Here is a 22933-nt window from a genome sequence, read left to right on the forward strand (position 1 = left end):
CTATTTATCAATTACCGAAATAATCAAAATGCTGTTACCTTACATATGACGTTGATTACAGCGTTGTTCATTTGGTGTTTCTGGGTGGAGTATGGGTGTCATCAAGAATGGCTGTAATGGGTAGCCACTATCGCCCAAAAGATACCCTTGTGGCACTTTTCCAGCCTAAAAACTCCAAAATATATCGCTGAAACGCCAAATGAATGAGTCATGCGTCCCACCAGCATGTTTTGCCACAACATCGGTTATGCTTGTTTCATTATCACAAATCTAATACAGAAAAAGGACTATCAGTTTGCACATTGTCATTCAAGGAGTACACCTTTTACCAATTGAACATTAAGGGAGTAATTTCCTTTCCTATCTATGTGGAACTGGTGCTTTGATTAGCACATGAGTGCAATCCATTGCACCCTAAACATCTGGGAAAGAGCACCGGGCTCTAAATGGTGCCTGTAAAAACCATAGGAGATACTTCATTTTAAATATTGCCTCTATGTTCAAGAAAAATGGAACTCTGAATTGAAGTTAACGTAAAATTGTTGGTTCCATAAAACTTTCTTGCAAACTTAACTTGGCATGATGAATGTAACGCCAAAACCCCATTTAAAATGCAGGAAAGTACGTAAGCAAATGTCACCAAAACAAAACCAAATCACATTTAGGAAAAACCATTTTGATTGCCTCTGGCCAATTCGCGGTTGTTGAATATGAATATTTATGTACTTTTCAAACATGTGTCTAATAAAGTAATCATATACCAGATATTCAGAGCTTTACGCTGCGGGAGAAGCTATGATCGAAGAATACTTTAAACGGCTATACTTCTGATTTTAATACAAAAGTAAAGCTGAAACCGCGCATGCCCGCCAAAATCGTGCTAACGCTTTGTTGAAAATTTGTCATTTGTATAAAAAATCAAAGCCAATGTTGTTAAAAAAGACGATAAACGAAAAAACCTATGGTTTAGGGGCGTATCTGTAGTTGTCAGTCTGAGATGTTTTTTGATCGAAATAGATAAGTTTTTTTACCTAATCTTCAAGAAAGTTATACCAAAGGTCAAGGGTAAACAGTTGAAATCGTAGCTTTGTAACAGAAAAATATTAGAATTCTCAAATTGTACGCGGACCCAAATGGTCGCAAGATTTTTAGCTCGCTACAAATTAGCAAACGTAAATTTAGATAGCTCCAAATGAGCACAATAGAAAGCTACAAATTAGCAAATGTAATTTAATTCTTTTAAACCAGATTAAAATTAAATCAGTATGCTCGATATTAATTTCCGTAGTCTTTATTTAATTCCGAACACGATCAGGGAATTTTTCAGTCGTTCCCAAAGCTAGCTCTCCCACTGTGCGCGACGGGCTTTTCGATAAAATGAATTAGTCGCCACATAATTTGGTGTGGTGAAACCCGGGATTAACTGTAAGTTGCCAACAAAATTGGTGCTCAAAGAACGGAGTTAAATTGAAGATTAGTGAAACTCGGGCGAAATGGCAGACTTGAACAAACTTAAGTCTATGAGAACTGTGATTAGAAAAAGCGTGACTACAATTACTTCAACTATCGAGAATTTAGTGAAGGACGCGAATGTTACGGTGATCTTAATTGAAGAACAATTATCTCTGCTAAGTAGAAAAGAACAAACTATAAGGATTATGACGCGCAGATCCTAGCTCTTTGGCCAGCTGTGGCGGATGATGCAGACCCGACGCTGATGAGAGAAATAACAACTATCATGGAATACGACGTCAAGATGGATCTCGCTAAAACCAGAGCTAACAAGAAATTAGAATCACTTACACCTCTAACAACTGGAACAAACGGAGCTTCGTCTTCAGTTACAGGATCCACGCAACCAAAGAAAGAAGAGTGCAGGCTACCAACTCTACAGATAAGAAAATTCAACGGAGAATTTGCAGAATGGCCAGGATTTTGGAGTCAATTTAAGTCGGCGGTTCAAGAAAAGGAAGGACTATCAAAGGTAGAAATGTTTTATTACTTAGATTCTTACTTGGAGGGAGACGCTAGAAGTACAATTGGAGGTTTAAGAGCCTCTAATGAAAACTATGATGTCGCGGTTAAACTGTTGAGAGAAAAATATGGACAAGAACATTTAATGGTTCACGAACTAATGCACAATATTCATACTATTAATGGTATTGAGAACTCTAACGATACTTTAGCTTTGAGAAAACTGTATGACTCATACGCGTCTAATATTAGAAGTCTTAAAGGGTTAGGGATTGACACAGCCGCTAACGGCATTTCTTTATGCACAAAAATAATAGGCACTTTACCATACGAGTTAAGATTAAAACGTACTATGAACTGTAAACCAAATGACGAGTTCAATATAGACCTACTATTAGAGTTTTTACGACGCGAAGTGGAAGCTAGAGAGGTGTGCGCAGCTTTGAAAGGTGACGGTAAACGCGCGGTACAAGCGCGAGAAAACACAAGAGAAGGTCCAGTTGCCGGGAGCAGATACAGTTCACGCGATAAGACAAGCCATTCTACGGCCGCGGTACTCTCAACGAAAATAAGAGAAAAACCAAAGGGCGTGTATTGCATCTTCTGCAAGTCGGAGACACATTCCACGAACGATTGCTCGAACTATACATTTGAAGAAAAAATGCGCATCTTCAGGAATCAAAACAGATGCTTTGTTTGCTCGAGAATGGGTCATGATGGGAAGAGATGCACTTCGAGATTTAATACCTGTCGAATATGTCAAAGAAGACACAACTCGGCTATCTGCGCAGAAAACAAGAGTCATAAATTGGAACCAGAGTCGAACAAGAGCTCGTCAGAGAAAATGGACGAAACCAGGGTCAAGCTGACATCGGGAGTTGTTGGATTGCACAAGACAGTTTTGCTACAAACAGCTAAAGCAAGGGCGGAGAATCCGGAGAAGACAGGACGAGGCCAAATAGTTCGTTGTCTCTTAGATAACGGCAGCCAAGGAACATTTGTCACTGAAGAAATATCAAGGCGTTTGGATTTACCCGTTTGCGGAGAACTAGACGTGGAAGTGGAAAACTTCGGAAATGAAGATCCAACTACTGTCAAAAGGAAAATCGTAAGGCTAACCATTCAAAATACGAGAGGAGCAAATAGACCGAAGATAGAAATCCTCGCGGTAGAGGTACCATATATCTGCAGGGCCCTAACCTTGGTTGATTGCAATGAAGTTATGTCCTTCGTAAACTCAAGAGGATATGAACTGGCTGACGAACCCACGGAAGACACACCAACTACATCTGCTATTGGAATGCTAATTGGAGTAGATTACTTTTTTGACGTCGCAACGGGAACCATAGAAAGAATAACGAAGAATCTGATAGCTGCTGAAACAAAACTTGGATGGACAATTCAAGGTCCGTTAAGCCCAGCTAATATATCAATAAACACTGTGAAGATATCCGTAGCGAAGGTCAGCATACACGAAGCGGAAGTCTCGAAAACTCTTCAAGCGTTTTGGGAAATCGAATCCATTGGAATCAGAGAACCGACAATGGCAAATCCAGAAAACGACAACGTCATGCAAAACTTCAGAGAACAACTTAACTTCAAAGATGGACGCTATCACGTCAAATTACCGTGGAATGTATCGAAGGAAAAGCTTAATGACAACCTAACAGTAGCGAAGACACGAATGAAGAAGTTGATACACAGATTCCAAGCCGATCCAATACTCTTTCAAAACTACAAGGACGTCATAGACGAGCAGCTTAAACTGAACATAATTGAAGTCGTTGAACATCCGGAGATCAAACCGGAGGGTACCTATTACGCTCCACATCAACCAGTTTTGAAGGAAGGCAGAGCCACGACCAAACTGAGAGTCGTCCTAGACGCTTCATCACACGTTAAGGGATCGCCGTCTTTAAACAACTGCCTCTCAAAAGGACCTAACCTAAATCCGGATATCCTGAACATGCTTTTGAGATTCAGAAACTATCGCGTTGCAATCACAGCCGACATTGAAAAGGCATTCTTGCAAATCTCTTTAGAGAAGGAAGAACGCAATTCGTTTCGATTTCTATGGGTGAAGGAGCAGAACGGCCGAATAATAGAGAACGAATTTCAAGTCTTCCATATGACCAGAGTACCGTTTGGAGCAAGTCCTAGTCCTTTCCTGCTTGCAGCAACTATTAAAGTTCACGTGGAAAACTACAAAGATATTGAACCCGAAGCTGCGGCAACTCTAAATAATTCTTTGTACGTTGATGACTATGCGAGTGGAGCGAAAAACACAGAAAGAGCCTTTGAATTGTCAAATAAAGTATCAAAAATAATGGAAGATGCTAATATGAAGTTGTGTAAATGGATGACCAACTGTCCGGAACTAAGAAAGAGATGGGGAAAACAGGCGGCGACAAAGGGAGAAGTCATGAAGATATATGGATGTGCTGATCATGAAAGCAACAAAATTCTGGGATTACTTTGGAATCCGGACACAGACAAATTCACCTTTGACCTTAGCAAACTCTCAGAAATATTAGAAGAAGGGAAGCTGACGAAACGACACGTTTTGAGCGCGGTTGCGCAAATTTACGATCCTATCGGAATTCTTTCACCATATGTAATCCGCGCAAAGATGTTATTCCAAAAACTATGGAAAATACCGGAACTAAAATGGGACGATGATTTACCATCAGAACTAAAACGTGAATTTGAAGCTTGGCGTCAAGAAATGCCCATGATCAGGAAAGTCAGTATAGACCGTTGTTACTTTAAAGATGAAGAGCCAAAGAACCAAGAGTTACACATCTTCTGCGATGCCAGCGGAAAAGCTTACGCTACCGTTATTTACCTCAAATACGATTCACCAAGGGAGGAGGTGGAAACGTCATTAGTAGCTTCAAAGTCTAGAGTTGCGCCACTTAAACCTAATCTCACAATTCCTCGACTTGAGCTGATGGCTTGCTTACTGGGCGCTCGTCTGTTGTCACACATAAGAGAGTTTTTACCAACACGGAGCTGTCGAATATACATGTGGACCGATTCAATGGACGCTCTTCATTGGATAAAGGATACTGAAAAATGTTGGCCTACGTTTATACAGAACCGCGTAGAAGAGATACGACAGTTGACGGATATTGAAACTTGGAATCATTGCGCAGGCATTGATAATCCTGCAGACATACCGTCGAGGGGCTCCAAAGCCGAAGACCTAATTAACAAGAAAATGTGGTTTAATGGCGCAAATTGGCTCAAGGAAAGGAAAGCAAACTGGCCGAAAATTAAACCCACCCTGGAATTAAGCGAAGAAGCAGAATCCGAAAGGAAGTCAAGACTAATTAATCAAAAATGTCTTGATTAGAATCAAGACCTAAAAAGTATCGATAAGACTGAGGTTATCACTTGTCTGAAGGATCAGATATTAATTTTTCTTTTTAATTGAAACTTAAATGTATGCTTAAGAAAAAACAACGTTCCATTACCGTTTTCCGTTGAAATAAATTATTTTACTGGTAATCAATTTCAAAAATTTACTTATCTCGGCTTTTCGACCACAATTCCATTCCCCGAAAACATTTTATCATTACATTAATTACTTTCGGGAGAATACGTGTATGGTTTTTGCGTTTTAAAAGGTTCCTAAAGACGTTACATCCCCATTCGTGACCAGCACGCTTCGCCGTGGAACATTTTAATTATTCTAAAACCAATGGCGCCAAATTCAATAGGGACAGTAACATTTTTACTCGCGGTTTTTCAAAATGATGTAATATCAAGTGTACTTTAGTGAACCGTCGTATTGTTCTTTCTCATAGTTCAGGGCATGATCAGTGTTACTGCCAGATTTCTCTCTCTAGTTTCTAACAATGGTTAGAGACTATTTGATAAGGCGCGGCACAACGTTATATTCTAAGTAGCACAAAAGGAAAATGAATCCATTTTTTTATATTTTGGTTTGAAATAAATAACTCATGATAGTAGTTATAACGAACAGAAAGTCAAGGGAATGGCACCGGTAATGAGCAGCAAAAAGAGAGGAAATTTTGCTTCAAGGTAGCAGAGGGACATGGTAGTGAAAATAGTAATCTAGAATTTTGTTCGTTCAAACCTTAATATATCATGAAATATTCAATTGAGAAGGCGGCACTACCTAGAAAGATTGATTTTGGCAGATAACAGCGAAAAACATTATGTTCTACACACACTGGGACTATGGGAGAGTTTCTGGGCGCAGGTCGCACATGATGAAATTTCAACTCCAGTTTACATCAATTCTCCCTCTTCGTACTAGTAGCAGGTTAAGCTATAGTTTGCTCAGGTCCTGTTAGTCTCGAATGGGTTATATAGTCCTTGTAACTTTTAAAAGGTTGTTGTCATGGCTTAACAGACCGCTATTACAGTTTTTTATTGTTTTATAGGTTATTTTGACACGTTATCTCCCAAAAGTAATTAATGTAATGATAAAATGTTTTCGGGGAATGGAATTGTGGTCGAAAAGCCGAGATAAGTAAATTTTTGAAATTGATTACCAGTAAAATAATTTATTTCAACGGAAAACGGTAATGGAACGTTGTTTTTTCTTAAGCATACATTTAAGTTTCAATTAAAAAGAAAAATTAATATCTGATCCTTCAGACAAGTGATAACCTCAGTCTTATCGATACTTTTTAGGTCTTGATTCTAATCAAGACATTTTTGATTAATATCTGTTCCTTCAGTCTTCATTTTAATTAAGAATGTTAAGAAACTGTTTTACATTTTCAAAATCTGCACGAAGCAGAAACATATAAATAGGGGACCATAACTTTAGCTCAATCAGACATTTATTTATAATGATACTTCAAAAAAAAACGTAAATCATTTAAAGTTTGTATTCTTATTGTAATTAACATAATACAATTTTTTACAATCATTTATTGAAACGCGAGGCGCCCCCCTAAAAATTCCAGAAATAGGACCAAATTGACAATTTTACAAAATTTTTAAAAATGCTGATTTATGTCCGTTTATCATTTAGCTCAAAATTGTCATACGCCCAATATGATATTCCGATATCCTTAAAACTTCATAAAGACGATCCGAGATTTTCAATTTCACACTTTTTTTGTAGCATAAACTAACGTCTGTTTGATATTAAGCTTAAAACCTTAAACAAAATATAGTCAGGGCTACCCTAAAAGTTCACAAAGATGATCCAAGATTGTTAATACGCGTAAAAAGTGCCATCTTCAAAATATGTAGCCGGGGAAAAGAGAGCGTGATCGAGTGGGCTATGCTAGTGGTTGGAAGTCCCGTAGGTTGGGACAGTGATAAGGGAGTTGAGATGGATTGGAAAGGATGATGGGCGACCTGCGGCACCGTATCTCTCCCTATGTACCTCTCGCACGCCCCTACCCTTCGGTAGGCGATTGCTAAGTGCTGTCGCGGAGCGCCATTTTATTTGTATGAGAACTAGCTTCTATTTTGAAGATAGAGGGAGCACCCTTTACAATTTCGTCCAGTACGACCCTACCTAACCGCTGAGGATGCTGAGAGGACTGTGTTGCCGTAGGTGGGGGTACAGAGGCAACGCTATAGGTATGGGGGTTTCTACTCCATTCCTCTCTCCTTCAAGGTTGGGACTCCAGGCATAGGCAACTCCATCACGCACTCGACAACGCAAAGCAACTCGCGCCAGCGTGGGAAATAAGGCGGTGACACAGGGCAAATGACCAGTTTAAAAATTCACTGGTCCAGTTTAAAAATTAAATCGGAGGGGGGTCAGTGGTCCACGAGACTACTAAGAAAGTTCAAGGGTAATCAGACTCCACACATTAAAATTCAAATATTTTAATTATCCACTTCTTTAGTTTAGCAGACGACGTGCTCTGGTCAATGGTAACGGACCAGTTTATTTATTCCAAGTCAGGAAAGTCACTGGCTTAAAGTCCAGTTTAAAAAATGCTTATTTGGTCACGTTTACGTCCCCCCTTGTACTTTGAAAGTGGGACTGGGACTATGGTGCGCGAATACTTAGGCATCTAATACCTTCTCCCTAGTAAACTAGATATCGCTTCTTGGTAAAACTTTATATAAATAAAACCATGAGTTTATAACATATGTTCCATAACAAGCTTCATACATCTTTTGGAAAACAAATTTCACTGAGATTTCCAGGCTTTTCCCCATATACTTCCCTGAGTTTTCCAGGCTTTTCCCGTATATGGAGTATCCCATGGAGCAAATAAGGAGGGAAGGGGCAAATAGGACTATTACACAATCAAAGATATCCCCGTATCTCTAATAAAACCAGTGTGACGAGCTTCCAAAATTTAATATAATGTTAATCCTATGGAGGATGCAACAAGTACCTACAAGCACCCATAAGTACCCACAAGCACGCACAAGTACCCACAAGCAGGCACAAGCACCCACAAGTACCCACAAGCACCCACAAGTACCCACAAGTACCTACAAGTACCCTCAATCATCTACAAGTACCCACAAGTACCTACAAGCACCCACAAGTACCCACAAGTACCTACAAGTACCTACAAGTACCCAAAAGTACCTACAAGTACCCACAAGTACCTACAAGTACCCACAAGTACCTACAAGCACCCACAAGTACCTACAAGTACCCACAAGTACCTACAAGTACCCACAAGTACCTATAAGCACCCACAAGCACCCACAAGTACCTACAAGTACCCACAAGTACCTACAAGTACCCACAAGTACCTATAAGCACCCACAAGCACCCACAAGTACCCACAATTACCCACAAGTACCCACAACTACCCACAAGTACCTAAAAGTACCCACAAGTACCTACAAGCACCCACAAGTACCTACAAGCACCCACAAGTACCCATAGGTACCCACAAGTACCTACATGTACCCACAAGTACCTATAAGCACCCACAACGACCTACAAGTACCCACAAGTACCTATAAGCACCCACAAGCACCCACAAGTACCTACAAGTACCCACAAGTACCTACAAGTACCCACAAGTACCTATAAGCACCCACAAGCACCCACAAGTACCTACAAGTACCCACAAGTACCTACAAGTACCCACAAGTACCTATAAGCACCCACAAGCACCCACAAGTACCCACAATTACCCACAAGTACCCACAACTACCCACAAGTACCTAAAAGCACCCACAAGTACCTACAAGCACCCACAAGTACCTACAAGCACCCACAAGTACCCATAGGTACCCACAAGTACCTACATGTACCCACAAGTACCTATAAGCACCCACAACGACCTACAAGCACCCACAAGTACCTACAATCACCCACAAGTACCCACAAGAACCCACAAGTACCTAAAAGTACCCACAAGTACCCACAAGAACCCACAAGAACCCACAAGCACCCACAAGTACCTACAAGCACCCACAAGTACCCACAAGTACCTTCAAGCACCTACAACTACCTACAAGCACCCACAAGTACCTACAATCACCCACAAGTACCTACAAGCACCCACAAGTACCTACAAGCACCCACAAGTACCTACAAGTGCCTTCAAGCACCCACAACTACCCACAAGAACCCACAAGTACCCACAAGAACCCACAATCACCTACAAGTACCCACAAGTACCCACAAGCACCTACAAGCACCCACAAGTACCTACAAGCACCCACAAGTACCTACAAGCACCCACCAGTACCCACAAGTACCGACAAGCACCCGCAAGTACCCACAAGAACCCACAAGTACCTACAAGCACCCACAAGTACCTACAAGCACCCACAAGTACCTACAAGCACCCACCAGTACCCACAAGTGCCTACAATCACCTACAAGTACCCACAAGTACCCACAAGCACCTAAAAGAGCCCACAAGTACCCGCAAGCACCTACAAGTATCCACAAGCACGCACAAGCACCCGGGCAAAGTACCTACAAGAGCTCAAACGCCATGTTTCTCTTGCTTAATATCCCTCTAACGGCGTGAATCACGACAAAAACGCCGTAAGTCCAATATAAAAAATTAATAAAAACTGTCATTGTAGACAAAGACGGGAAGGTGTAAAAGATAAGTGTAGAAAATGAATTGCCTGAAGTAACAGATATTAAAATTTTCACTTTTGAAGACATGATCATAAAACATCGATTATTTGAAAAAATTCTTATCTTAGTTTTTTTCACCAAAATTAGTCAAAATATTTTGTCATGAAACATGAGCATCGTTTTAAAAGTAGTACGCGTGAACATTTTATTTTATATCAAAAATTTACAATTAGTTTTGAGTATTCGGTCCCATAAGGAGAATTAAATAGTCAGAAAATGGTTGAACAAAAAACTGTGTGAAATCTTGAAAAATCGTAGTCGTTAATTTGAATGTTTTAAAAATATCAAAATTAACGTAATGTATAGCTCCCAAAATATCTTTTGAACATTAATAACTACATCACAGTAGAATGGCCTTTGTAATTTGTAACCAAGTATCGTGCCAGTATCCCTCAAAAAACTTGAAGATACCATTTTTTCTGGACTACTATTTAGAGCAAAATACTTGTGTAAATAATGTAGAAAAATATTTTGAGTTTAATGAAAATTTAGTGAAAAAACTAAGATAAGAATTTTTTCAAATAATCGATGTTTTATGATCATGTCTTCAAAAGTGAAAATTTTAATATCTGTTACTTCAGGCAATTCATTTTCTACACTTATCTTTTACACCTTCCCGTCTTTGTCTACAATGACAGTTTTTATTAATATCTGTCACTTCAGTCTTAATATTAATTCAAATTGTTCAGAAACCTTAGGAGAGTAAAAGTATTAGGGCATTGTGCATATATTAGTTAACTCGTTTGAACTAACAAACCATCTATTATAAAACTGTCATTCCTGACTGCTTGACTTGACAATGAACGTCCGGTCAAACTCAAATTGCTTTCCCGTCATTTTCACATGCAAATACAGAGGAAGCTGTACATAGTTATACCACAAAAAGATTCCGTATACCTGAGCACCAACACATGTCATATACTTATCAAGTTCAATTACCAGTCGTCGGTACTCTGGCTTAATTACCAGTCGTCGGTAATCTAGCTTAATTACCAGTCGTCGGTAATCTAGCTTAATTACCAGTCGTCGGTAATCTAGCTTAATTACCAGTCGTCGGTAATCTAGCTTAATTACCAGCCGTCGGTAATCTAGCTAAATTACCAGTCGTCGGTAATCTAGCTAAATTAGCAGTCGTCGCTAATCTAGCTTAATTAGCAGTCGTCGCTAATCTAGCTTAATTACCAGTCGTCGCTAATCTAGCTTAATTACCAGCCGTCGGTAATCTAGCTTAATTACCAGCCGTCGGTAATCTAGCTTAATTACCAGCCGTCGGTAATCTAGCTAAATTACCAGCCGTCGCTAATCTAGCTTAATTACCAGCCGTCGGTAATCTAGCTTAATTACCAGCCGTCGGTAATCTAGCTAAATTACCAGTCGTCGCTAATCTAGCTTAATTACCAGTCGTCGCTAATCTAGCTTAATTACCAGTCGTCGCTAATCTAGCTTAATTACCAGTCGTCGGTAATCTAGCTTAATTACCAGTCGTCGCTAATCTAGCTTAATTACCAGTCGTCGGTAATCTAGCTTAATTACCAGTCGTCGGTAATCTAGCTTAATTACCAGTCGTCGGTAATCTAGCTTAATTACCAGTCGTCGGTTATCTAGCTTAATTACCAGTCGTCGGTGATCTAGCTTAATTACCAGTCGTCGGTTATCTAGCTGAATTACCAGTCGTCGGTTATCTAGCTTAATTACCAGTCGTCGGTAATCTAGCTAAATTACCAGTCGTCGGTAATCTAGCTTAATTACCAGTCGTCGCTAATCTAGCTTAATTACCAGTCGTCGGTAATCTAGCTAAATTACCAGTCGTCGCTAATCTAGCTTAATTACCAGTCGTCGCCAATCTAGCTTAATTACCAGTCGTCGCTAATCTAGTTTAATTACCAGTCGTCGCTGATCAAGCTTAATTAGCAGTCGTCGCTGATCTAGCTTAATTACCAGTCGTAGGTAATCTAGCTTAATTACCTGTCGTCGGTAATCTAGCTTAATTTCCAGTCGTAGGTAATCTTGTTAAATCACCTTTGTTGTTACTGTCTCTAAGGAAGTTGGTAACTTAATATATATGTGTGGGGTCCTTTTCCAACTTAACTTGTTAGCTATTACAAGATTAGGTTCTCTTGTTTTTTACCACTACGAAAAATTGGACCAAATAGCCTTAACCGTGCTAACATCATAAACTGACTCTTATCCATGGTAAAATATCGCATATTGGAATGGTTTTGAAAATGTGAAATTAAACATACTTTAACTTAAATCTAATTAATGAAAATTGGAAAGCACAAAATCTAAATACCAGGCTTTCGTTTAAAACTGGTTTCAAGTCAAACAGCCGAATAGTTATTGCATTACGGCTGCCACAAAATGGTTATTTGTAAAATATTTTCCCATGTTATTTCTATGGGAAAATTTTATGTTTATCATCAAAATATCGTAAAAGTTTTATGGAAATGAAAACCACCCTTAGCAACTTTATTTTTTATAAAATAAACTATTAAATGAATCTTTTTGAAATTTTAACCACATATTAAGGGTCCGAATTGTAGTTCTGTGGAATTTTTTCAAAACAGTTAATACAATACAAAAAAAGTTATATCCAATCAAAAAACCATCCTTATACATTAAAGTCAGTATGAAGTCTTATCTAAGAGAGCTACCGCTCTCCTAGAATTAGGGCTAAAATGCGTGTCTCTAACAGTGGTAAAACGCCGTAATTCCTATACCCAAAACAACGTAAGTCAGAGTATGTGTTAATAATGATAAAAATCAATACTTAAACTTAATTGATCTTAATGAAACTAAGAAAAGGCACATCTATGGACTGTTATCTTTCATTTAAGATGGTTCCCAAACGTAACGAATGATTAGTTTTCTTTATACACGATCCCAATTAAGGTAATTTTTCAAAAAAATCCCATGTTATCTCTATGGAACAATATAGTATTTTTCACCAAATGTCTGATTAATTTTATGGATTCTAAAACCACCCTTAACCACTTTTTTCATTATAGAATTAACTATTAGTTGGATCTCTTTGAAATTTTAACCACATAATTAGGGCCCAAATTTTAGTTCACTGGCAAAATTTCAAAGCAGCAAACACAATACGAAAAAAGTTACGGCCAATCAAAGAACCCTCCTTTAGCATTAGAGGCAGTATCAAGTCTTATCTAAGAGAGCGACCGCTCTCCTAGAATAGGTCTCACGGTTAATCTGAACGTAAATCAAGAACGAGGACTACATAAGTTGATGGATCTTAAGAGATATCGATCCGCCGATAAAGTATTCCGAATAACAGCCTATGTTCTGAGATATATTGGTCTAAAGTTAAAGGGGACACGAATCTACGGACCTATAACTACTGAAGAGAAGTGTGAAGCGGAAGGAAGATGGATTCGGTGTGCCCAAGCGCTGGAATTTGGAGCCGAGATAATTGCCATAAAACAGGGTTCCAACCTTCACAAGGACTCGAAATTAGTTTCACTCAAACCTATTCTCACGGACGAAGGGTTCTTACGAGTTGGAGGACGATTGGATGAATCTAGACTAAGAGAAGAAGAGAAACACCCCATAATCCTCGGCAAAAGTCAAGCACTAACTAAATTGATAGTAATTAGAAGCCATGGACAGGTGTATCACTCCGGAATTCAGAGTACACTTACGCAAACGAGAGGTCGTTATTGGATAATATGCGCCAGACAAGTAGTCAAGCAAGTTGTGAAGAGTTGTCTGATCTGCAGAAAGTACAATGTTAAAGCGGGTGAAGTACCCATGGCCCCACTTCCACGGGACAGAGTAGAACCTGCACCCTCCTTTGAAGTCGTTGGAATTGACTTTTGTGGACCACTCTATGTAAAACTGGGAGAAGTAGAGGCCAAGATATACATTTGTCTTTATACATGCGCGGTCACTAGGGCCGTACATTTGGAAATCGTTCCCTTATTATCCACATACGAATTTCTGTTGACACTAAGAAGAATAGTAGCTAGACGAGGAAGACCCATGGTTATATACACGGATAATGCAAAGGCATTCAAGAGAGTCAATGAAGATATCAAACTAATTTGGAAGGGACTCACTGGAAAGGAAACGCTCGAGTTCTACGAAAAGAACGGGATCCGATGGAAGTTCATTCCTGAACGGGCCGCCTGGATGGGTGGCTTCTATGAACGACTTGTCAGATCTATAAAGGAGGTACTAAGAAAAATTCTAGGGAAGTCAACTTTATCGTATCAGGAGCTAGAAACAATAGTGACCGAAACAGAAGCCGTCGTAAATTCCCGCCCACTAACCTACGTATTGAGCGAAGCTAACGAGCCAATGCCACTCACGCCAGCCGACTTTCTAACTGGCAAACGTCTTACGAGTTTACCACCACAAAGACTAAAGGAAATAGAAATTCCAAATTCCCAAAGGAAGTACGTCACAAGGGTGCGATATTGCACGAATCTCAAAGAAAAACTGTTCAAACGCTGGAAAGAGGAATACCAATTACAACTACGAAACGCTCATCATGTTCTACCATCTAAACGGAACACGGTTTTCAAAGTAGGAGATGTCGTCTTAGTACACGACGAAAAGGTACCTAAACACATGTGGCGATTAGCAGTCGTCACGGAAGCAATTATAGGACGCGATGGTCATGTCCGGTCATGTATGGTTCGTCTCGGAAATCGCAACATCATTAAACGCCCTATTGCGCTCCTCTACCCACTAGAAATTCCTGTAGATGAAAACTATAAATTTTAAGCTATTTAAAAATTTAACATTTCATGTCAAATTTTGGGGGAGTGTTGAAAATTTGTCATTTGTATAAAAAATCAAAGCCAATGTTGTTAAAAAAGACGATAAACGAAAAAACCTATGGTTTAGGGGCGTATCTGTAGTTGTCAGTCTGAGATGTTTTTTGATCGAAATAGATAAGTTTTTTACCTAATCTGCAAGAAAGTTATACCAAAGGTCAAGGGTAAACAGTTGAAATCGTAGCTTTGTAACAGAAAAATATTAGAATTCTCAAATTGTACGCGGACCCAAATGGTCGCAAGATTTTTAGCTCGCTACAAATTAGCAAACGTAAATTTAGATAGCTCCAAATGAGCACAATAGAAAGCTACAAATTAGCAAATGTAATTTAATTCTTTTAAACCAGATTAAAATTAAATCAGTATGCTCGATATTAATTTCCGTAGTCTTTATTTAATTCCGAACACGATCAGGGAATTTTTCAGTCGTTCCCAAAGCTAGCTCTCCCACTGTGCGCGACGGGCTTTTCGATAAAATGAATTAGTCGCCACACGCTTCGGAGAGTTTCTCTTATCACATAATACCAACCTTTTCCGCAGCCACTTCAGCTTCACCAGCAGAAAATTTCACTAGGTCTTTCATGAATAGCAATGATTGCTTCTGACACGTTATTTATGGCTCGGCTCACTGATGGCTGGCTCATGCCGTCTTCGTAGTTACTGGCGAGTGCCTGTTGGAAACTACCAGAACCATAAAATAGAAGGGCCACATGAACTTGGTGCTTCACCGTCAAAACATACTCCTGCTTGGGTGTATTTCCGACTTCGGGTCTTAATTTGTCACACAATGCACGAACTTTGTCTTTAGTCAGCAGTCTGTATTGTCTTAAATATTCTGCATCTGGCAAATGATATGATTCCTTCGATAAATATCACCGTTACCACGTTCATCAAAATAGGCAGCAGCAGCTAAATAAACACGGCCATGAACCGCCATTGTAGAATTAGGAATGAGCAATCGAGCTGGCTGTAGTCTGCTTCATAGTGCGTTCAGCACCATCAAAGTAACCTTTAAGTCGGTAATGTAACCGATTCAAGAACCTAAACGTTTTGACGGTCATCAAATTCATAATTTTGAATTTCGTCTTTATTTTCATTATTTTTAGGTGAGTCTCCGCAAACTGCGCTATTGTTTTTTACGAATCAACACCCTTAGGTCAAAATGGCGTCATCAGCGTGATATCAAACCAACAGCCTTAAGTTTGATCCAGACCGACCAATCCGCGAGCTTAAGTCAGCGGGAAGGGTATACTTTTGCAGCAGCATACGGCCACAGAAGATTTTGCTCTCCGGTTAGAATTCCTAACGTAGGTTTTCTGACCACTAGAGGTGTTATTAACTTTAGTTCTAGTTCTAGAATCTGAAGGTTGTAAGGGATACTCCCATTTTGGATGTGGAGGGGAAGTAGGAGGATAATATGGGCTTTGATGTTTCCCGTGGGAATAAGAAACATGCAAGGGACCCCAATTATTAGGGTAAGACCCGCTAGCCTTTTTAAGATTCTTTGATTTTGGGGGAGATTTCCTCTGTTTTTTCTCGGTACGCCTTGTCTGTTGGATGTCTATGTCTACCTTCCTACAGGCGTTCCTCAATTGTTCCATTGTAGACATTTGCAAAAAGAGAAGAAGAGATCTAAGTTCATCTTTTAAGTTACTTTTAATTAGGGGAACTATCTTCCTTTCAGAAAGAGGATGATTCATCCCAAAATTTAACTTTAATATTTTACAAAAAATCTTCCACTGATTCCCTGTCCTTCTGTTTTCTTTGTGAAATCTCTATCCTTATCTTTGTGTCAGCTTCTGAATCTCGAAATTGGGCTTTAAAGTGCCTCTTAAAAGTCTTCCAGGCCAGATGAGGGTGACTTGGATTGGCAGTACAGGTATCATCGTCCTGGCGGATTAAATCCCCAGGAGGAAAGGCTGCTAAAATGTCTTCATTAGAGAGTTTATGAAATTTAGCGTATTCCTCAAAAGCAACTAAAAATTCCGAGGCCATTTTATTAGGGGAACCCGCGAAAGCTAACCTTTCTGGAGGTTCAATAGGGAGTTTACCCGGTTGAACGGTTTGAGTAAAATTATTATTATTGGTTATTAATTGAGGAATAGCCTTAGCAATAATTTCCACACTAGCTGTTACAGAAGCAATTATTGCGATATTTTGATGAAAGACTTTGACAGTAGAATTATCAGTTAGGGTTTCTATTAAGGGGAGCAGGTAATTTCCCACTAATTCAGCTGTAGTATCTGGACCAAATCTATAAGATTTTTTTTTGAACCTGATGGAGAGACAGTAGGCCTAACTTGACGGGACGGAGATATTTGATTTCCAAAGATTTTGCTAATGTCTTAAAAAAACTAACTTTTGGCCAAACACCACTTGAATCTTGTTTAGGAGGAGCAAGGGTATCTTGGGCATCAGACCCCGTTTAAGGAGGGAAAGGAGAGGGTGTAGAACTTCCCTTTGGAGCGGAAATGCTCCTATGAGGAAATAATTGATAGGGAGTAGATCCCGTAGCTAAAGAAGTTTGGTAAGAGGCTGGATCCCTCTCTTCTTCGTTCTTAGCTTCTTCAAAGCGAAGAACTCTGTTGAAGTGTTTCATTACATCCTCAGGTTCAGGCGGTGCTAGCCTGTCGCCGTCTTCTCTCGTAGAGGCAAAAGCCTCTTCTTCCTTTGAATCTTCATTGTTTTATGCCATATACTTTCGGCATCCTCCTCATCCTCAGTAGATTGAGGGGATCTCCATGTTTGTCGATCCAAACCGTGGGCCAATTTAGTTTTTATATTAATTTAAGTTGAGTTTATCCAAAATATTGGTATATTTAACAAAATAATTAAGTCAATTGTTTTAATTTAATAAATTAAAGTTAAGGATAGTTTTATTTCCCGTTAACTATTTAAAAAGTCACGATTAATTAAGATTTTATTTATTTATAATTAACTTTAATTTACCAACTTGGAAGCCAAGGCTAAGCGTCGCACGTGGGGGGCGCATATACCGACAATGATAAACAATATTATTAAGCGACTAACCGAGGTTTAAGGCCTAACTCGCGTCGAGTCCCTATTCGGCCGCCATTTATGTAACCCTCCTTAGAAAATTTCTAGATAAGGGAACAGATTCCCGAGGGCCATAAAATAAGTCAAATGAAAAGACAACTTGATTAAATACTCGATTGAGAGCCGCTTCACTGCTGTCCCATGGTATTGCAACTTTAAAGATGTAATTCTTCTCAGTCGTTATAACAACGCCATCGGGCTCGAGGCGCGTTCCATCCCTCTCCAACTCAATTTGAGCCAAGGTAAGATGCCTAGCACACATCCTAGTAACCTTTTCAACGATAATATTGTGTGGCTTCATGCGGGCTCCCTGGACTAGGGACAGGTTTGACACACGTGGAACGCAGTCTCTAGTTCTCTGCACGCATGCCTAAACTGCCGGGCCGCGAGACTGCCAGACCCCCTGTTAGGCTTCTTGTGGTCGTAAGACCCGCTCTTAGGTGTGGCGCATTGATGGTATCTCTGGGAGACAAGTAGTTGTTTTCAGGAGACGGCCATGAGTTGATGTTGCCGCTCCTTTGAAACTAACGAATTTCCTGGTTAGCAAGTCTTTGTATTTGAGTATTTGGTCGATCAGACTTATTCTTAGAAACCACTCGATCAATCTCCTTGGGGTTACTGGAAGGATATTCTAAGCCCACTCTTGTGAAGGCTTTAAAAAACACACCCCTGATGACAGCTCTCTCCAGGATATCCGTTACCACTAGTTCGTCCCGTGGCAGGAATCTCCAAATGTTCCTACAGTAGGTACCGTGGACTTGCTGCTAAACCTCTACCAACCCAACAACTCCCTCGTTCGAGGGTAGGCGCAACAATACCGTAGGGAACCCAACGGGTAGATGATACAGAATCTATACAGCTTTTCTTAGTATCGTATCGAATTTCAACGAGTACATGAATGGCGATAGGAGACAGGATAAGACGTACAATGTTGTTGTGCAGCAGTTGATACTTCTGTGTGACTCGCAGTGGGGCCTTACATGCCTTACTCCATAGAGCCGCAAACGAATCCATGTCCAAAGTCGGTGCCTTGTTGCAAAAGAAATTGAGGCCCAAATACTTCACCGCCTCGTCAGGGCAAACAGACTCGAGGTATCTCTCTTTCCATTTGATCTTTTTAAGATCGGACTTAAATTACTTAAGTTTCCCTTGGTGATGGAACCCGAAGTACCTGCTTTTGAATTCGTTGAGCTTCAGATGATGCTTATCCAAGAACCCATTGGTTGTGCGGATAAGACGATGAAGGCCGTTATAGGAATCCGCAACTAAGAACAAATCATCGCTAAAACAGATCTGCTGATAGCAGGACCCCAGCTGACACCGGTCATGTCAGAAATTACTCTCACCAATTCGTCAAAAACCAAATTGAATAGAAACAGGGAAAGCGGATCGCCCTGCTTAATACCCCTATTCAGTACTTGTGTCCGTCTCACCCATTAGGGAGAAAGTAGTGCTGCAATCACTGTACAGATCTTGAATTAACTCCAAATGTGAAGCCGGACAGGCACGCTGTATCAAGACGTGAATAATAGACTTGTGGGATACAGAGTCGAATGCTTTAGATATATCAAGGGCGCACATGTATGGATGTCTTTTGGAAGCCTTTTCTACCTTCATTAAAACACTGCAACAACAGTGTATTGGACGCCGTAGACGAATCCTCCATGAAGAGGGTTCAGTGTTTCTCCATAAGAGTGGCGATACCCTATTTGGTAAGATGAGTTATGGCAACTTGATTAGCGTGTTTGCCAAAAGACGGTAAGATTTTTTAAGTCCGAATATAGCCACTTACGGCCACATAGGTTTGGTTTGTTGCCCCGTTCCGTTATGACTGGTAGCGTAGCTTTTCGGGATCTACAAGAGACATGAACCGTTGTTAGGACCATCACCTGGATCGCGTTACCCGTGTAGGATTCCAGCGTGCGAGAGAAAGGTAAGATTTCACCGCCTACTCCAGGCTAGTCGGATCCGCTGCTTGTTCCGTTCCGATATCATTGCGTACCCCGAGCCACTAACAAGTTCGAATCCGACGGGTTCCCCGTTAACTGTGAGCGTGATTCTCTCAGGAGGGGGAACGTCCTCGTCGGGATCTGGCGTTTGATCCATCGTTTGTTGGTCAACAGACGCGACCATACCCGTGCTTGCAGAGGAAGGAATGTCGACCGGCTGATGTGATATACTTCGTCTTCATATTGATTTGAGACGATACTCCCAATATGATTAGACCTCGGTGGATGCCTCCTCGGTTGAGAAGCGTTCGCAAAGGCCGTAGCAGGAGGATGTGGACATGCTAAAAAAATGTCTATTTATGTGCATAACGTACAGTCTTTAAATTGTCATTTACAAGATGTAACCTCGGATCTCAAGATAATGGAATCGGATATGATATTTCTTGTGGAAACCTTGGCCAAAGAAACTGACAATTTTAAAATTCCTGGATTTTCGGAGCTAAATGGTATTAGTCAAAAATGTCTTAATTAGAATCAAGACCTGAAAAGTATCGATAAGACTGAGGTTATCTCTTGACTGAAGGAACAGATATTAATCAAAAATGTCTTGATTAGAAGTATCGATCAGATATTAGTTTTTCTTTTTAATTGAAACTTAAAGGCATGCTTAAGAAAAAAACAACGTCCATTACCGTTTTCCGTTGAAATAACTTATTTTACTGGTAATCAATTTAAAAAATTTACTTACCTCGGCTTTTCGACCACAATTCCATTCCCTGAAAACATTTTATCATTACATTAATTACTTTTGAGAGAGTACGTGTATGGTTTTGCGTTTTAAAAGGTTCCTTAAGACATTACATCCCCATTCGTCCTGGCACGCTTTGCAGTGGAACATTTTATTTATTCTAAATGCAATGGCGGTAAATTCAATAGGGACAGTAAGATTTTTACTCGCGGTTTTGCAAAATGATGTAATATCAAGTGTACTTTAGTCAACCGCCGTATTGTTCTTTCTCATAGTTCAGGGCATGATCACTGTTACTCCGCAATTTCTCTCTTTAGTTTCTAACAATGGTTAGAGACTATTTGATATGGCACGTAACAACGTTATATACATTTGTAAATTCTAAGTAGCACAAAAGGAAAAAGAACCCAATTTTTTTATATTTTGGTTTGAAATAAATAAACTCATGACAGTAGTTATAAAGAACTGAAACTCAAGGGAATGACACCGGTAATGAGCAGCAAAATGAGAGGAAAGTTTGCTTCAAGTTAGCAGAGGGAGATGGTAGTGATAATAGTAATCTGGAATTTTGTTCCTTCAAATCTTATTATAATCATGAAAAATTCAAGTGAGGTGAAAGATTGATTTGGCGTGAACGAGTGGTCCGTGAAAATAGCAGATAACAGCGAAAAAATTCCCTTGGATCATAGCCCACTCGATCCATGCTCACGGAAGAAAGGTGCTGGCGCTATAGTCTCGAAAGGGTTATATGGTGCTTTTAACTATTTAAAGGCTGTTTTCATGGCTAAACAGACCACTATTACAGTTTTTCTTGTTGTTTTATAGCTTATTTTGACACGGTATCTCCCAAAAGTAATTAATTTTACTGTAATAATGTAATGATAAAATGTTTTCGGGGAATGGAATTGTGGTCGAAAAGCCGAGATAAGTAAATTTTTGAAATTGATTACCAGTAAAATAAGTTATTTCAACGGAAAACGGTAATGGACGTTGTTTTTTCTTAAGCATGCCTTTAAGTTTCAATTAAAAAGAAAAATTAATATCTGATCCTTCAGTCAAATGATAACCTCAGTCTTATCGATACTTTTCAGGTCTTGATTCTAATCAAGACATTTTTGATTAATATCTGTTCCTTCAGTCTTCATTTTAATTAAGATTGTTAAGAAACTGTTTTACATTTTCAAAATCTGCACTAAGCAGAAACATATATAAAGGTGACCGTAACTTTAGCACAATGAAACATTTATTTGTAATGATACTTCAAAACAAAAACTTAAATCATTAAAAGTTTGTAGTCTTATGATAATTAACGTAATGCATTTTTTTTACAATCGTTTATTGAAACGCGAGGCGCTCCCCTAAAAATTCCAGAAATAGGACCAAATTGAAAATTTTACACAATTTTTAAAAACGCTGATTTATGTCCGTTTAAGCTTTAGCTCAAAATTTTCATAAGCCCAATATGAAATTCGGATATCCTTAAAACTTCACAAAGACGATCCGAGATTGTCAATTTCAAACTTTTTGTAGCATTAACTATCGTCTGTTTGATATTAAACTTAAAACCTTAAACACAATATAGTCAGGGCTACCCTAAAAGTCCACAAAGATGTTTCAAGATTGCTAATCATTGAGTTCAGAACATATATCCTTCTAGAGTTCTATTTGGATATCAGGTTTTCGCGCTCGCGCGACCATCGTTTTTGAAATTATGGGACGGACGGACAAATTTATCATTAGGTGGTGGCGCCATCTATTGAACTTAAAAACACATATTTGTTACAATGGCGTCTGCTATAATTTCTTAACATAGATAGGAAATGTTTGGAAACCGCTATGATAATGAAAGCAAGTTTGGATTGCTAGATTCGAGTAAAAACAGAGAAGGAACTGCATTAACCGATAGTATATGTATTTTTGAATTTTCGTGATAGTCAACTTGACAAAAATGATCACCGCAAATGTCTTTATTTTTCAAAAAGGGTTGAACTATCTAAATATTTATTAATTTTCTATACGTATATACTTATGTCACAAAACATTTTTATTTCTACCAGTGTTAACACACTTTTCTACTGAGCATTTTCGACCCATTTTAAAATTTGATACATTTTCACATTATGTGTTACTTTAATAACTAATAACATGTAATTCCCAAGTAAAAACACGTATTTAATAAGAAATAAATATTCCATTTATTAAATATCAAATTTTATATATTCGGGTCCATTTTCAATTTCCCAGACTTGTCCCTGACTTTTTAGGCCCATTTTCAATTTTCCAGACTTGTCCCGGACTTTTTTTAGGCCCATCTTCAATTTCCCAGACTTGTCCCTGA

The 22933-nt window shown here is 39.2% G+C and overlaps 2 protein-coding genes across 2 annotated transcripts; both read left to right on the plus strand.

Moving 5' to 3' along the window:
• Nucleotides 1–1493: 1493 nt before the first annotated feature.
• Nucleotides 1494–5329, plus strand: LOC149662776 (uncharacterized). The gene is made up of 2 exons (XM_089842308.1): nt 1494–1592; nt 1637–5329. The coding sequence occupies exons 1-2, from the start codon at nt 1494–1496 to the stop codon at nt 5327–5329; spliced, it is 3792 nt and encodes a 1263-aa protein (XP_089698434.1).
• A 7959-nt stretch (nt 5330–13288) lies between these two features.
• LOC149662777 (uncharacterized) lies at nt 13289–14788 on the plus strand. Its single transcript, XM_089842309.1, has one exon. The coding sequence runs from the start codon at nt 13289–13291 to the stop codon at nt 14786–14788; it is 1500 nt and encodes a 499-aa protein (XP_089698435.1).
• Nucleotides 14789–22933: the final 8145 nt, after the last annotated feature.

The sequence above is a fragment of the Phalangium opilio genome, unplaced genomic scaffold (genome assembly GCF_054372755.1).
Source record: "Phalangium opilio isolate 3A_F unplaced genomic scaffold, DU_Popi_V2 ptg000063l_1, whole genome shotgun sequence".
NCBI lineage: Eukaryota > Metazoa > Arthropoda > Arachnida > Opiliones > Phalangiidae > Phalangium > Phalangium opilio.

Coding starts and splice junctions, on each gene's coding strand:
- LOC149662776 (XM_089842308.1), top strand. CDS start 1,494: ATGGCAGACTTGAACAAACTTAAGTCTATGAGAACTGTGATTAGAAAA. Junction 1,593..1,636: donor ATTTAGTGAAGGACGCGAAT/GTTACGGTGATC, acceptor TCTGCTAAGTAG/AAAAGAACAAACTATAAGGA.
- LOC149662777 (XM_089842309.1), top strand. CDS start 13,289: ATGGATCTTAAGAGATATCGATCCGCCGATAAAGTATTCCGAATAACA.